Source organism: Biomphalaria glabrata, chromosome 10 (assembly GCF_947242115.1).
Source record: "Biomphalaria glabrata chromosome 10, xgBioGlab47.1, whole genome shotgun sequence".
Taxonomy (NCBI): Eukaryota; Metazoa; Mollusca; class Gastropoda; family Planorbidae; genus Biomphalaria; species Biomphalaria glabrata.
This window is the reverse complement of record NC_074720.1, coordinates 12,420,847-12,435,313: the sequence shown is the minus strand read 5'-3', so window position 1 is coordinate 12,435,313 and position 14,467 is coordinate 12,420,847. Positions and strand designations below refer to the sequence as shown.

At 34.9% G+C, this 14,467-nt stretch overlaps 1 protein-coding gene across 4 annotated transcripts in view; it reads left to right on the top strand.

The window, feature by feature from the left end:
• The window catches only part of LOC106054466 (putative molluscan insulin-related peptide(s) receptor), a 110,806-nt gene extending 97,695 nt beyond the window's left edge, over positions 1-13,111 (top strand). For all 4 annotated transcript variants that reach the window (XM_056043082.1, XM_056043083.1, XM_056043084.1 and 1 more), the window contains 7 exons: positions 4,465-4,529; positions 5,184-5,316; positions 5,774-5,933; positions 6,146-6,275; positions 6,711-6,845; positions 7,057-7,383; positions 8,335-13,111. In XM_056043082.1, the coding sequence (XP_055899057.1) occupies positions 4,465-4,529; positions 5,184-5,316; positions 5,774-5,933; positions 6,146-6,275; positions 6,711-6,845; positions 7,057-7,383; positions 8,335-9,106 (1,722 nt within the window). In that variant the 3' untranslated portion in view covers positions 9,107-13,111. The remainder of the gene's footprint in view (positions 1-4,464; positions 4,530-5,183; positions 5,317-5,773; positions 5,934-6,145; positions 6,276-6,710; positions 6,846-7,056; positions 7,384-8,334) is intronic.
• Positions 13,112-14,467: the final 1,356 nt, after the last annotated feature.

Below are 14,467 nucleotides of genomic sequence, written 5' to 3'. Positions count from 1 at the left end.
TCCCGTTCATTTAAAGCCTTTTCCACCATTCTTCGAATCAGCCTCGGCAGATCCTCCTCTTCCGCCACATTTAACGTCCGACAATAGTGTATGTTCCTCGCTGAAACTTCGGCCGCCTCGTAGGACATGGCATAGATGAGGGCTTCGTTGATTTTCCGTTTTCCGCTTATTCGGACGGCCTTCTTAAGTTCCGAATCTCGCATTCCATCTATGAAAGCATCTGTGATCAGAACATCCAAAAGTTCCTGTGTTGCCGATGGGTAGGCAAGACGGGCGAGACGTTCTACGTCTGCTGCTAATTCCTGTAATGTCTCTCCGCTCTTCTGTTGTCAATTCTTTAATTGCATCCTGAAAACTTCCTGCAGGTGTTCATTGCCGTATCGTAGTTCCATTGTTTTGACCATGGCATCGTAGTTCGTCCGATCCGTCATAGTCTGTAACAATTCGGCTGCCTTTCCTCTGAGTGCCAACATAAGACCAGTTGCTTTCTCTGCTTGAGTATCCCATCTGTTGATTTGCGCCGCCGCCTCGAATTGTAATCGATACACCGACCAAGACACAGAGCCGTCAAACACCGGTGATTTAATCTTCCCCGTCATTTCAGTCACAGTGGCACCCGCATCTTGTTTCTTTTGCAGCTCCGCCTTCATTTCATTTCGTAATTGTTGAATTTTAGAATCAACATCTTCTACCATCCGCGACCGGAGCTCAGTTATCTCATCTCTTAATTGTTGTTTGTAATCGTCCATATCCTTTTTCAATCCAAACACAACGGATTCTATAGAGCTAAGTTTATTACCTAATTCATTTTTAAGTTCATCCTTCACCAATTTCAGGTCTTCCTTTATTTGCTCTTTCATCGATTTCCAAATCTCCGCCGTATCGGGTTCTATTTCAAATAAATAGGTGTCCGGATCCTGTTCGTCATCCATGATGCTTTGCTTCAGACGCTCCATGAGCGCCTCTTTGTTGCCGCTTACCTTCAGCTCTCTGCATCTGAGTTCTCGTCTAAGTTCTATCAATGAAAGCTGACCCAGTGTTTTTGTTGACGCCATCCCGTATCTTTCTCACGTTGGCCTACCAAAACTTACGTTGGGTTATCCGAGAAAAAAATGTTGTAACGGTCGTGTATAAAGACCTTGTTCCCACTTTCGTTGAGAATCCCACTTCTGACACCAATTGCTGTAACTCTGCCTACAGCGAGCCCAAAGAACCTCAACGAAAATGATAGGTAAAACAGCAATTTAATAATAGACTAATAGTCGGATAACAATTACACATTCGAATAATAACAACACTTGTTTACATCAGCCATCTTTTGACTCCCACACTTATTTCCTGTCTCTGTCCCGTGTCTCATGGTGCGCAGTCTCACACCTAATGACAACGTGCAATGTAGAGTCATAACAATATGAAAAAGTTGTGGAAATCCCCTGAAATTATTAAAATCTCCTAAAAAAAGAGAATAGACAAAATTGTTATTTTGGGGTGTAATTCAATATGGAAAATACAAATCTTACGCGAAAAAAACAACTTTGTCAGCTTTCACATTTAATTAAGGGCATTTAGATGCCATGACGCCATGACTAGTTGATGTGATGCTGGAGCAAGACTAATTTATAACAAAAACAGGCATTGACAAAATTCGCCAGGAGATGCTTTAGTCTGAGACTTAAACGTTGGCATCAAGTTTTTCAAAGACTAGTTGCCATTGTACAATTTCTAGCGAAGCACAATTTAGCTTTCAGAGGGACCATTGAAAGACTTGAAGAGCCAAGTAATGGGAATTTCCTGGTCTAATAGAATTACTGGCAAAGTTTGATCCAGTAATGGGCAAACATCTTCGACGTGTTTACCAATGCAGAAATTCATGATCATTACCTGGGAAAGAAGATTCAAAACGAACTCATTAATGTAGTAGCAGTGGCTGTGGTGAATGCTATCCTTCGAGACATCAAGAATGCAAAGTATTTTTCAGTGATACTGGATTGTACTGCAGACATAAGTCACAAAGAGCAGATGTCATTAACTATCCGGTATGTATGAGATAGAGTTAATGTGAAAGAGCTTGTGGTTGTACATGAACATTTTATTAAGTTTCTTCCAGTGGAAAGTACAACTGGACAGGACACGATGTACTAGTGAATGAGCTGGAGATGCTTGAATTAAATATTGAAAATATTCGTGGTCAAGGTTATGGTAATGGTGCAAACATGAAAGGCGGTCAATTCAAAAATGGCTTTTAAATATTAACAGCAGAGTATTCTTTACTTCATGTACATGTCATAATTACAACCTGGTGGTAGCAGACATGGTCAAATCTTGCCCTGATGCGTTAACCTTTTTTGGAACTATACAACGCATGTACACGATCTATTCAGCATCTGCAAAGAGATGGTCATTTTTCAGAAAGCATGTTTCCAATCTGTCTATAAAACCTCTGTGCAAAAGGAGGTGGGAGTGAAGACTAGATAGTGTCAAAGCACTTCGTAATCAATTACCTGAAATTTGTGACGCACTCGATGAATTAGCTGAAGAGACTAATGATGCGATAATTAAAAGTGAATCAGAAACACTGTATGAAACATTGAAGCTGTCTTAGTGTCACTTGTGTTATGGTACGGCGTGCTCTTCCAAGTCAATTTTGTGAATAAAGAACTGCAAGGTGAAACAGTAGATTTGAGCACTGCAATGGACTCGCACAACAACTTGATGACTTGGCAAAGGAGTTGGCTGAAAACATGGATGTTGTGCAATCTTTCCAGCCAAACGTCAAAGGAAAAGGCAATATGATAAATCTGTGGAAAACTTCATATCTGGAAATGTTGAAGATGACTACAGGATAAGTTGCTTCAACAGAATTGTGGACAGTGCAATTCAATCCTTGCAGCCGAGATATAAACAGCTGAAATCAAATCACAATCTATTTTAGTTTCTTATCAGCTTCAAGAGCCTTTAGCTTGATGACATACGAAAGTTTACAATGAGCCTCGAGCAAGTATTGATGTCATCAACAGACCAGTCAGCAGATATGTGTGGGCCAGAATTGGCAGATGAAATGGAATCTTTAAGGCATACTCTACCAAATACCACCAAAATCCTGTTAGAAATTTTAGCTTATCTGTCCACTAATGAAAGTTACACTGCTTTCCCAAACTACTTTGTTGCACTAAGAATTTGTTTAACAATACCCGTAGGCCATACTGTGGTATCTTTATCTTGTGAAAGAAGTTTGTCGCGCCACAAGCTAATCAAGAATTACTAAAGGTCAACAATTCATAATGAGAGATTGAACAATTTTAGCAATTCTTGCTATTGAGCATGATCTATGTAGGAAACAGAATTTTGATGATATACTGTATGACTTCGCTACACTCAAGGCTCGTAAAGTGAAGTTAATTAGATCGTGATTTTGTACTTTGTTAAGAATGAATAAAATGCAAAGATGAATTTTTTTTTCTTATAAAAACCTTTATTTTCACATATTATCATTATCCCTACCCATACTAGGCCACGCGCAATCCATTTCGCATAACTCCCAGCTATTGCTAGGACCGGCCCTGAGTTCGGGTTAGAGGGTATCTGAGTGAAGGTTTTCTGTGCTGCCTTTAGGGGCTCAGTAAACACAACTCAGCTGTGAGTTGGGTGTCAAACTCAAGCTGCCTTTCATAAATCATAATTAGTACATCCTAATCTGAATCTCCCATGGGGGAGCAATAAAGATAACATGAAATAGTTATGGCAACAAACTAATGCTACACACATCTTTGAGTGGAATTAATGAAGCTTACATTTTAAAAACAATTCACAATCCATAAGTATACTTGTATGTTGATAGGCTCAGGCATTTGATGTTTTTTTTTTAGTTAAATAGGTTAGATCTAGATCTATTAAAAGTTGTTATTAAACTTCTGTTTTTAATTATATTTAGTTACTAGCATTTTATTTGACATTGCTTAGTCTAGATTTTAAAAAGTTACTGTCGTAAGTTGTTGTTTTTTTAATCCTCTGGAAATACATCTTACCATATTAACTAGACACATGATGTTACTGGCAGAAATAAAGTTTTAGACTCTTAGCCTTTTGAATATGTCAAGCATTTTAAACTATGTGGATTTTAACCCAAACCTGTGGTTTTATGTTTAAAAACTGTCAGTAATATATTTTTTTTAATCCTCTGGAAATACATCTTACCATATTAACTAGACACATGATGTTATTGGCAGAAATAAAGTTTTTAGACTCTTAGCTTTTGAATATTTCAAGCATTTTAAACTATGTGGATTTTAACCCAAACCTGCAGTTTTATGTTTAAAAACTGGGTTTATTGTAAAGACTATATAATGTTTTTTAAAATCTATCCTTATGTTATGAGTATGTTTTTCACTTTGTATTATTGTTATTCTAATGTTCAACTTCTAGTGGGAAAGACTAAACTTGCTCACTATTCTGCTCTTTTCACAGACTCTTGGAGACAAAGCAGATTTCTATGAGCGCCTCAAGATCTTAAAGGAGGCAACAACTATGAAGTAAGTGAACTTTCAGTGTTGGAGAAGATAAGAGTGAGGGACATATAATGTGAACATCTTCACTTGAACTAGTTCAACCCTCATTGGTTAATTGGAAAGAATTAGATCATAAATTAGAATAGTGGTGGTAACAAAACAATATCAAGTAAACATCACTTAAAAACAGGATGTACAATGAAAATAATGCATGAGAAAGAAATACTACAGCAGCTGTGAAAAATGAAAGAATTGCAAAACAAAACAAAAAAGAGTGTAGTTTAGGAACTGAAAAGCTATAAAGTTTTCTGTTCCTTCCACAAAACAAATCTTCTTTTGTTTCTCAATTCCAGTAATATTCAATATCCAGTGTCTTACCTCTCAATACAAAAGTTTTAAAATGTGGTCCTAAAATTAATTTATTAATATTATTTAAGAAATTTACTTGATGGTATTTAGAATTTGTTGAAATGGCATCATTTATGCTACAATATAGTTGCAGGATTCTTAAGAGAATTCCACTAACATCATCTGATTTTTCACCTTATGGAATCGTGTTTCAAAGCTCATTGAATCTTTCATAGTTCATTGAATCTTTCATAGTTCATTGAATCTTTCATAGTTCATTGAATCTTTATGTCAAACACTGTTTCCATATTGTCATTTAAATTTATTCAGGGGTTGTGAGTGCTTTCATGTGGTCAAGCTAATAGGTGTGGTTTCCAAGGGTCAGCCTGCCTTCATTGTCATGGAGTTGATGTCCCATGGTGATTTGAGAAATTACCTGCGCAAGTGTCGTGTAGATGAATATGTAAGTGACATAGCTAGTCTTCTTATATTTTGACCAACTTTGATGTTTGACGTTGGTCTAATCACATAAATAATATAGATCAGATGTTCCCTCCTTAGTGATTTGGTTTTGGTTTTTGTAATGTACGGAAACTCTCTGTCTTATGTTAGTCTTATATTCCAAAAATCTTCATAAACCTTTTTTAAATTTGCTGGCATTAAAAATAGAAAAGTCATATCCTGAAGCATGTTTAATTGGATCAGCAAACCTGAGCACACATAATGTTTAGCTTTCAACGTCTTTTAAAAAATTGTAGCATGTCTCAAATAAGTTTTGAGAACCTCTATTTTAGATGAATGCTAGAGAAGCATTTATTAATATGATTACCTTAACCTTTATTGTTTATTGTTGTTATGATTTCCTGCTTTGCATACATTATTTGAAGATGTTCTCTTACCACAATTTGTGTTTATAATAGGACTATCCAGACTATTATCCTCCAACTGCTAACCAGATTCGTCAGATGGCAGGAGAAATAGCAGACGGCATGGCCTACCTTGCACACAGAAAAATTGTTCACAGAGATCTGGCTGCCAGAAACTGTCTTGTAGCAGAAGATGGCACTGTTAAAATTGCAGGTGTGTTGTTGGGTTTTTAATAGATGACATCACTCAAGATATTGTCTTAGTCAAATTGATCCATATATTGGGATGTATAAACTCACAACCCTTTTTTTTTTATTAGTGACTGTTTCCTTTAGTCATGTTTTTGAATCAGCATAGTTCATAGTCACAAATTATTTTCTCTTCTCATACCTATAGTGTATACAAAAATTGGTTTCATCTCACAGATTTTGGGATGGCTAGGGATGTCTACATGACAGACTATTACCGCAAGGATAACAGGGCCCTACTTCCTGTCAGATGGATGGCTCCAGAGTCTTTGATGGATGGCATCTTTACTACCATGTCTGATATTTGGTAAATGTTTTCAAAATATTTAACCATAAAATTTTCATCTTCAATCTTATGGTACAATCTGTAATTATCCATCTTTGATAATAGTTTTAAAATCTCTTAATGACTAAAGTTAATTCTTCAATCTTATGATATAAGCTGTAGTAACCATCTTGAATAATAGTACTAAACACTCTTGGGAAATCACTCTAATACTTAACAAAAATTTGCATATTGACCAGAAATGATATTTGCTCTCAAAAGAAAGTTGTTGTTTTTATTGCTTTGATGATTTCAAAGTTTGAGATAATTGGTGGGCTGAGATAGTGAACACAATTTTAATATTTTGGGAGATTAAAAACTAGTCGAATATTCAACTTTGGTGTAAATTAAATTATTTCAAATTTGTATTTATAATTGTTATATGGAAGATGTAAAAGAATTTTTGTTTATATTCAGGTCCTATGGAATAGTGCTTTGGGAGATGGTAACTTTGGCTGAACAACCTTATCAAGGCCTTGGCAATGAGGAAGTACTACGTTTTGTATCAGAAGGAAGAGTTATGACTGCTCCTATTGGATGTCCTGTGGATTTGTTAGTGCATACATTATTAAAAAAAACACTGAGCATTTTAATGAAATGATATCTTTTATCCATATGTTTGCAAGTCAAATTCAAAATTGTCACATTTTTAATTTAAAGTTTTAATTTTACTTTCTAGACTTGGGGCAAATAGTTTCCTAATTTCTGTGACAAATTTGGATGGTTACCTTGATTGCTATTAAATCAAGTCTGTCTTTTTCAGATATGACTTAATGAAGAGCTGCTGGGCATACAACCCAAAAAAGCGACCTACTTTTATGTACTTGATTGAATGCCTGGCCCCACATATGAATGAAAGGTTCCAACAAGTCTCCTTCTTCTTTCAAGAGATGTCCAAAGATGGATCAGATGAAGAGCCTGAAGCAGGAGCTGCTGGAACTGTGGAGCAAGCAGAGCCATGTGTGATGGAAGTAGAAGAAACTCCCACTGAGGCTTATCAGGACCCTGACAACAACTTCCAGAGAATTCAGAAGCTAAAGGCACAAGGTTCCAGTGCTAGTGGAAGTTTAAAGTCTAGTAAAGAGGCAAGGTAAGTTTAGGGGATATGCTCACATTGTACTCGAGATCATCTTTGTTGCTTTTGTATGTAATAAATTTAAACATATATGAGAAAACAGAAAATTATCATTCTTTGAAGAATTCTTTTCCTTTAAACAAAAATCACATCTACTTGTAAAAATAAAAAGAAAGTATGAACACATATTGAAAGTCATTTTTCATTTACCTTTTTGCTTATTAACTCTCCTACAGAGTCTGATATTAATTGTATGCTCTCATTGAGATAAGCTGTTAATAATTCCTGGTCACATTTACAAATAAGAACTTTTTTTTCCCCTCCCTTCCACCAAGCTTTCATTGACTAAACATTAAACTCTTGACATCATTTCCCAAACTACATCCAAGGAATAAAGTTCAGGATAACAATCCAAACTTACTAGCCTATTGGAATTGGATATAAAGAAAGAATTTTTTTTTAAACTTAAATTACATCGATTTTGTTTAGTTTATTTTATTAATTATTAATTTAATGGCAATGTGTTTACTTCCTATTTAAGTTTTCTTTACATCTTCTATGCATGTCTTTAACAAAAGCTTTCCTCTGGGCCTCAGTTGTGTGTCCAGCTGTCTTTTTGAGAGCTCTCAAACTGTCTCTTAGAGAGGCCATCATCTGCCAGCTACGTCCCTTAGTTGATCTTTATAGCACTTACTGGTGGCACGTCTGTTTCGCCTTCCTCCTTTAAGCTCAATTTTATACAATGAGCATTTGAAAGCATAACAATTGATAGCTATGTTAAGAGAATGGAGTATATAAGTTGTAAATGTTTAAATGTAAATATGTAAAATGTTGTGGAATAATCTCAATTTTACATTTTATTGTCAGATTTTAAAAAGTTATAATTTGTGTTATTAAAATATTTCTGAAGCTTGATGTATGTTCTTTTAATAATTGACTAGATATTGTTTTTTGTTTTTTTGTCAGGACTGTGTCCAGTGAAGAAGAAGACAATGTAGAGATAGACTCAAGTCCAGCCAAAATATCCCCTTCACCCAGCACTCCTTCCACATCGTCCCACCACCAACCAGAGTCCAGAAGACAAAGTCAGTCTTATTCCAAGCCAAGTCTCCATGCTGATTTGAGTGATTCAGACACTGATTATGAATCTGAGGCCTTTGATAGTGGTGAAGTGGTTGAGAGAGACAGCCAGTTTATGCTGTCCCCTAAAGATGCCATATCCTCCTCAGAAATGCTGAAGTTGTTGCCAGAATCCTCAGGAAGCCAGAAGAGCAAGTCTGGCTCCCTGGCTCTGCCTACTCCATTGAAGTTGGGAAACAGTACAGACACAGAAGAATACACCTTGATGTCTCCCCCAGCTGTGTCTGTTAGAGACCCTCTATCCCCTTCTTACACCTTCCCTTCCACCTCCCCTTCCACCTCCTCCCAGTATGCACCCAATTTGTGGCAGGGAAGGCAGGTCAACGTGGAGGACTCTAAATACAAAGGTAACCTACCCAGCTATCCAAGGAACGGAGGGATACACAATGGTTTGTCAAACTTGGCCTCACTTGGCCAAGAAAACAAGATAGCCAGTTGGCTGGCTGGCAACACTGAAGAAAGCATCAGGTCTGCTAGTACCACCAGCCCAACCAGTGAGGGCAGTAAAGAGAGTAACTCCAGTGCAGGAAGCAACCACAAGTTTCACACTGCCAATGGCCATGGACCATTCTCTCATCAGCAAACAGCCTTTTGTTGAAACTGTTGGCATTGAACAGTTACTGTATGTAGTTTCTTCTCTAACACTTTTGTATTGCCAGACAGCCAAGAGCAAGTTCTACTGAGGATTTCATTGAAATTAATCAAAAGTGTTCTGTTTGCGTTGTCATCCATAGACACTCATTGTTAAGAAGGTCTTAAAGTGAAGTCTATTCTTCGTTCAGACTATGAATTGCACTGTGAAAGAGAAACAGTATTTATTGGATGCTCAGGCTACCTCATACAATACAGAACATTTCTTTTAGACGTTGACAGAAGTCATTTATTAGTTCTGCTGTGTACACTTCTTCAACATGGACAATAGTCAAATATTAGTTCATTTGTGTATATTTCTTAGACATTGACATGATTCAAATGTTAGTTCTGTGTATTTACTTAGACAATGACTTGATTCAGATTTTTGTGCTGTGTATTTACTTAGACATTGACTTGACTCAGATTTTTTGTGCTGTGTATTTACTTAGACATTGACTTGACTCAGATTTTTGTGCTGTGTATTTACTTAGACATTGACTTGACTCAGATTTTTGTGCTGTGTATTTTGTGAAGATGAAAGACAGTGAACTCAATAGTTTTCTCCCTTGATGGTTGTCAAAATTAATTTTTCTTCTTCTCTTTAAATGTGAAACAAACATTTTTTGTCAAGTGTCAAAATAAATTGTTTCTTGTTTGTTTTTCTCTGCAAAATTTGGAATGTGCCAGGTTTTTATTGATGCAAGCAAGAAAAAACATAATCTATGAACTTTTTATGCATTTTTTTTTCAAAAGTTGTATATTTTTGTATAATTAGTAACTTTTATTACTGTTTATCCCTAAGATAATTTGCTGGAGATTGAAAATGAAGTAATCATTAGTGAAAATATCACTTTTGTCTGGATCATATTCATAGTATGTCACATTTGAGTTGTTGTTTTTTCTCATATAATAAAGTCATTTGTGGAAAGTTGCATGAAGAAAGTAGATGTTGAAATAAGAATATTGTGCATCTATCTCTCTGCCATGAGTACAGTCGGTGCATTTTCATGACAAGTATCCACTGTTATCAGGGCTCCTTACCAGAATGAGGCTGGTATTCAGCTGGTGTGGCCATTAGGAAAGTTTTATAATGCTAAAACAATGATCCACCTGCCTTAACCCTTTTACAAATACTAGATGAGAGGTTGTTTTTTTTTTTAAACATCCATGTTTGTATGATGTTAAAGAAACCTTTTTTTTTTTGTTTTTAAATGAAGCTCTAGGGATATTGGGTAGTACACAGTCATCCTTGCATTGCTCTTCAGTGGAAACCCATGATCCCTTTTTGGCAACATGCAAAGAGACGTTTAAATGATTTCCATTGTCTGAGCTAATGCTAAAAAGATTACACAAAATACTTCTGATAATCTTGGCTTCCCAATGTGATATAGGGCAAGGAATGGACTAACTTTTCCATTGGTTTTGCAAAGACAAAGATGGCCAGCTTCTGGCAAAGATGGCAGCATTAAAAATTTGTCTTGTCTGATGTTAGAGTATTTTATATTTTTATTTTTGTTAAATGTAAAAATATTTATATTTAATGTAAACAAGGTAAGCCCTTCAAATAGTCGATCTTTCAAACAATATTTTTTAAAAAATGTCACATTTTATGGTTTGAACTATTTTTTTTGGTATGAAAAATCAAATGGAAATCATGACTTTTTTACATCTAAAATGTTATAAAACATTTTGTGACAATGACACAATTCTAGTTAGGACATTCACTTTTAAGTTGTGTTGTGTTTTTGATCTATTTGAGAGGATGGGATTCAATAAAGATATTCAATGGTTTGGTCATTTTTTATTACAACCAAATTTTTAGAATGTTGATTGTTTTGAATAGTTGACCGAGCACTTGAAACAAAATGTACAACAGCTGTTTTAGCTGTCTTTGATGTATGCTTTTCTCTAAATAGTCGGGTTTTAGCCAGTACCAGTTTTTTTTTTCTCTGTTGGTATCAAAACATTTTCTTGTCTGTGTGACTTTTGTGAGACATAATAAGCTGATTTTCTGAACATCTCTTTAGACATGTGCCTTTCATTCTCCTTTGTAAGAATACATTTTTAATTATCAAATTTATTTTCCTCATTACAAATGACTTGTATTACACTTGTTTTTTTTTAGACTTTACCAAAGAAATATCTGCATGTGGGAGACTGGAAAGGAAATCTCTGACTTAGCTTTTCCCACTAGTTGAGATGCAGTGTGGTTCAATTTTGGTGATAGTCTCACATATACTTCTAAATCATTTAATAATTTATTTTTTTTTACATTTTTTCTTATATGTGGTCATCTTTGGTAATGTATTATCCTTATTTGAGAACTATTTCAACTATAAACTTAGATTTGTCAACAGGAACAAAACAAAAAAGATTTTCAAAGGCCTAAAAAAATGTTTTAAAATTATGTTAAGAACATTTTTGGTGGGTTTTATTTAGAAATCAAATTGTCAAGTTTACAGTCAAACTTTCATGCTTGAAATATTTTTTGTCAGATTTGAAACAAGTTGGTTTATATTTTTTGTTACATTGAAACCAACATTAAAATGCTCTTAAAAACACCAAGCAGCTCAAAAATGACATGATTTATTGACTATAAAACTCATTTCATTGTGGAAGGTCATGTGCACAGTCATCTAATGTATCTGGACTTGCCACATAAGCTCACCTGTAAATTATACATCTTTGATATGTCAGATGTTTTTCTTTTTTTAGATTCTCTGATTTTTCATTATTTTAAATTTAGCTATAATTTTTTAAAATAAGAATAAATAAAAAAAAACAAAAAAACAGTAGCCATGTGTGCAGTTTCAGACATTTTGTAATCAGTAGTTTTCACAACCTGTAAAGATGTTACCTTGAAATTCTAGGCTAAATTGTGTGGTTTTCTAAGTAAGGATCTATTTGTACATTCAATCAGGGTTTTTCTTTCTGCTCATGTTAAGTTTTAGTTTCTGTGATTTAGTTTCTGTTTACCTTAGTTTTTATGTTGAAAGCTTCTTTGTATATGTGCATTATATTCATTTAGTAAATATTACACAAGTCATATTTCAATCATTGTGCCATCTTTTTTTTTTTTAATAACATAAGTGAACAGTTATCTATTGTTTTAATTTATATGTATTTAAGTGATATTCTATTGTTTTAATTGATATGAGAAACAGATGTTTCAACCAACAGCTCCAAACACTATGCTGATAAATGTAAGCTGATATTCATGTGAAAGATATGTTCTACTAGGTGAAATATTTTATCTCCAACAATTGTGTTCAAATGAGTTCATCAGTAGAACCCTTTTAAAAATGTGTTGTCATGTTGGGTTTGAACATTCATTCACAATTGTATATTTCCACATTCTTTTTTATTTTGTGTGCATTTTAATTAGGTTTATGGTGGTGCTCATAATCTGAGTACATTAAAAGGCTGGAGGTCTCTCAGAAAGTTTTATAAATGATGAATGCTTTGAAGTTCTTCACCTGAAAAGCTTATTAGCCTGTACATTTTCAATTTTGCAAAAAAAAAATTAAGAAAGAAAATGCTACAATCAGTAACCTGTCATGACCTGAATTGTGTAGAAATGCCTTAGATCATTTGGCAAAAGTATTCAAATGACAGTTTCACTTTTTAATTCGGGTGTTCTTAAACATTTAGTCTGCACCGCTGACTGGAGTTTCAAGTACCACATGGCAGGATTTAGAAAAAACAAAAACCACCTTTTACTTGTTAATAGCTAATTCATAAATCTTTGTGAAGTCAAAGTCCTGCAGGGTTTGTTTTTTTTTTCTTACAATATTCTTGTACATTAAATCACGAGTTCATGTCATTAATCACAAATTGAAGCTGATGTACATTAAAACTTTTTGCTGAATTTATTGTCTTACAATATTTTGAAGTTGTTTTCCATCCCTCTACTGGTTTATGAAAAATTTTAGTTTCAATGGTCTCATTTATAAATAAATAAAATGTTCAACTTGGTTTGTTGGTTGATATTGTTACTGAGTCTGATCATCATCAGACATAGTGAATTACCAAGAATTGTGTGTATAACCTCAACATACAGGCTTTGCTTCTAAGAAGATAATTATGCCATATGCTTATCCATGTGCCAACCTAGTGGTGCATGCTAGAGATTTTAACTTTTATTTCAACTAATACAGTTAAGTAGGCCATTGGTGTAAATTAGAAATAGAAGAGAGCCTAAAACAGTTTGGGAGTTTACTGTTATTAATGTTGATTTGACACATTTATAATAATTTATCTCTATTAGGCAATCCTGAATCCATTGGTGTAACAGATCAATATGCCAAAATATGTTTTCTTAGAAAGCTATGGTTGTAAGTTTGTCAAATAGGTTGGAGAATGGCATGTATTTCAAGCACTTCAAAAAGTCATCAGTTAGACCTATTAATTGAATTTCAGATGACCTAAATTTGCTAAAGCCATGATGGTATGCAGTAAGGATATATGTTTTTATCTAAGTGGTTTATGATGTTGCTACATATTATGTGTTCTAGTATTTTACACCTGATACTGGTGAGTCATACAGGTCTAGTTTAAGGATCAGATTTCTCTCTTTTAAAATATGGTGTAACATTAGCTACTTTCCAGTCCCTCTCCACCTGATAAAGTGAATCTTGAACAAGTCATTTCCAGTCCTTCTCCACCTGATAAAGTGAATCTTGAACAAGTCATTTCCAGTCCCTCTCCACCTGATAAAGTGAATCTTGAACAAGTCATTTCCAGTCCTTCTCCACCTGATAAAGTGAATCGAACAAGTCATTTCCAGTCCCTCTCCACCTGATAAAGTGAATCGAACAAGTCATTTCCAGTCCCTCTCCACCTGATAAAGTGAATCGAACAAATCATTTCCAGTCCCTCTCCACCTGATAAAGTGAATCTTGAACAAGTCATTTCCAGTCCCTCTCCACCTGATAAAGTTAATCGAACAAGTCATTTCCAGTCCCTCTCCACCTGATAAAGTGAATCGAACAAGTCATTTCCAGTCCCTCTCCACCTGATAAAGTGAATCGAACAAGTCATTTCCAGTCCCTCTCCACCTGATAAAGTGAATTGAACAAATCATTTCCAGTCCCTCTCCACCTGATAAAGTGAATTGAACAAGTCATTTCCAGTCCCTCTCCACCTGATAAAGTGAATTGAACAAATCATTTCCAGTCCCTCTCCACCTGATAAAGTGAATTGAACAAATCATTTCCAGTCCCACTCCACCTGATAAAGTGAATCTTGAACAAATCATTTCCAGTCCCTCTCCACCTGATAAAGTGAATCTTGAACAAGTCATTTCCAGTCCCTCACCACCTGATAA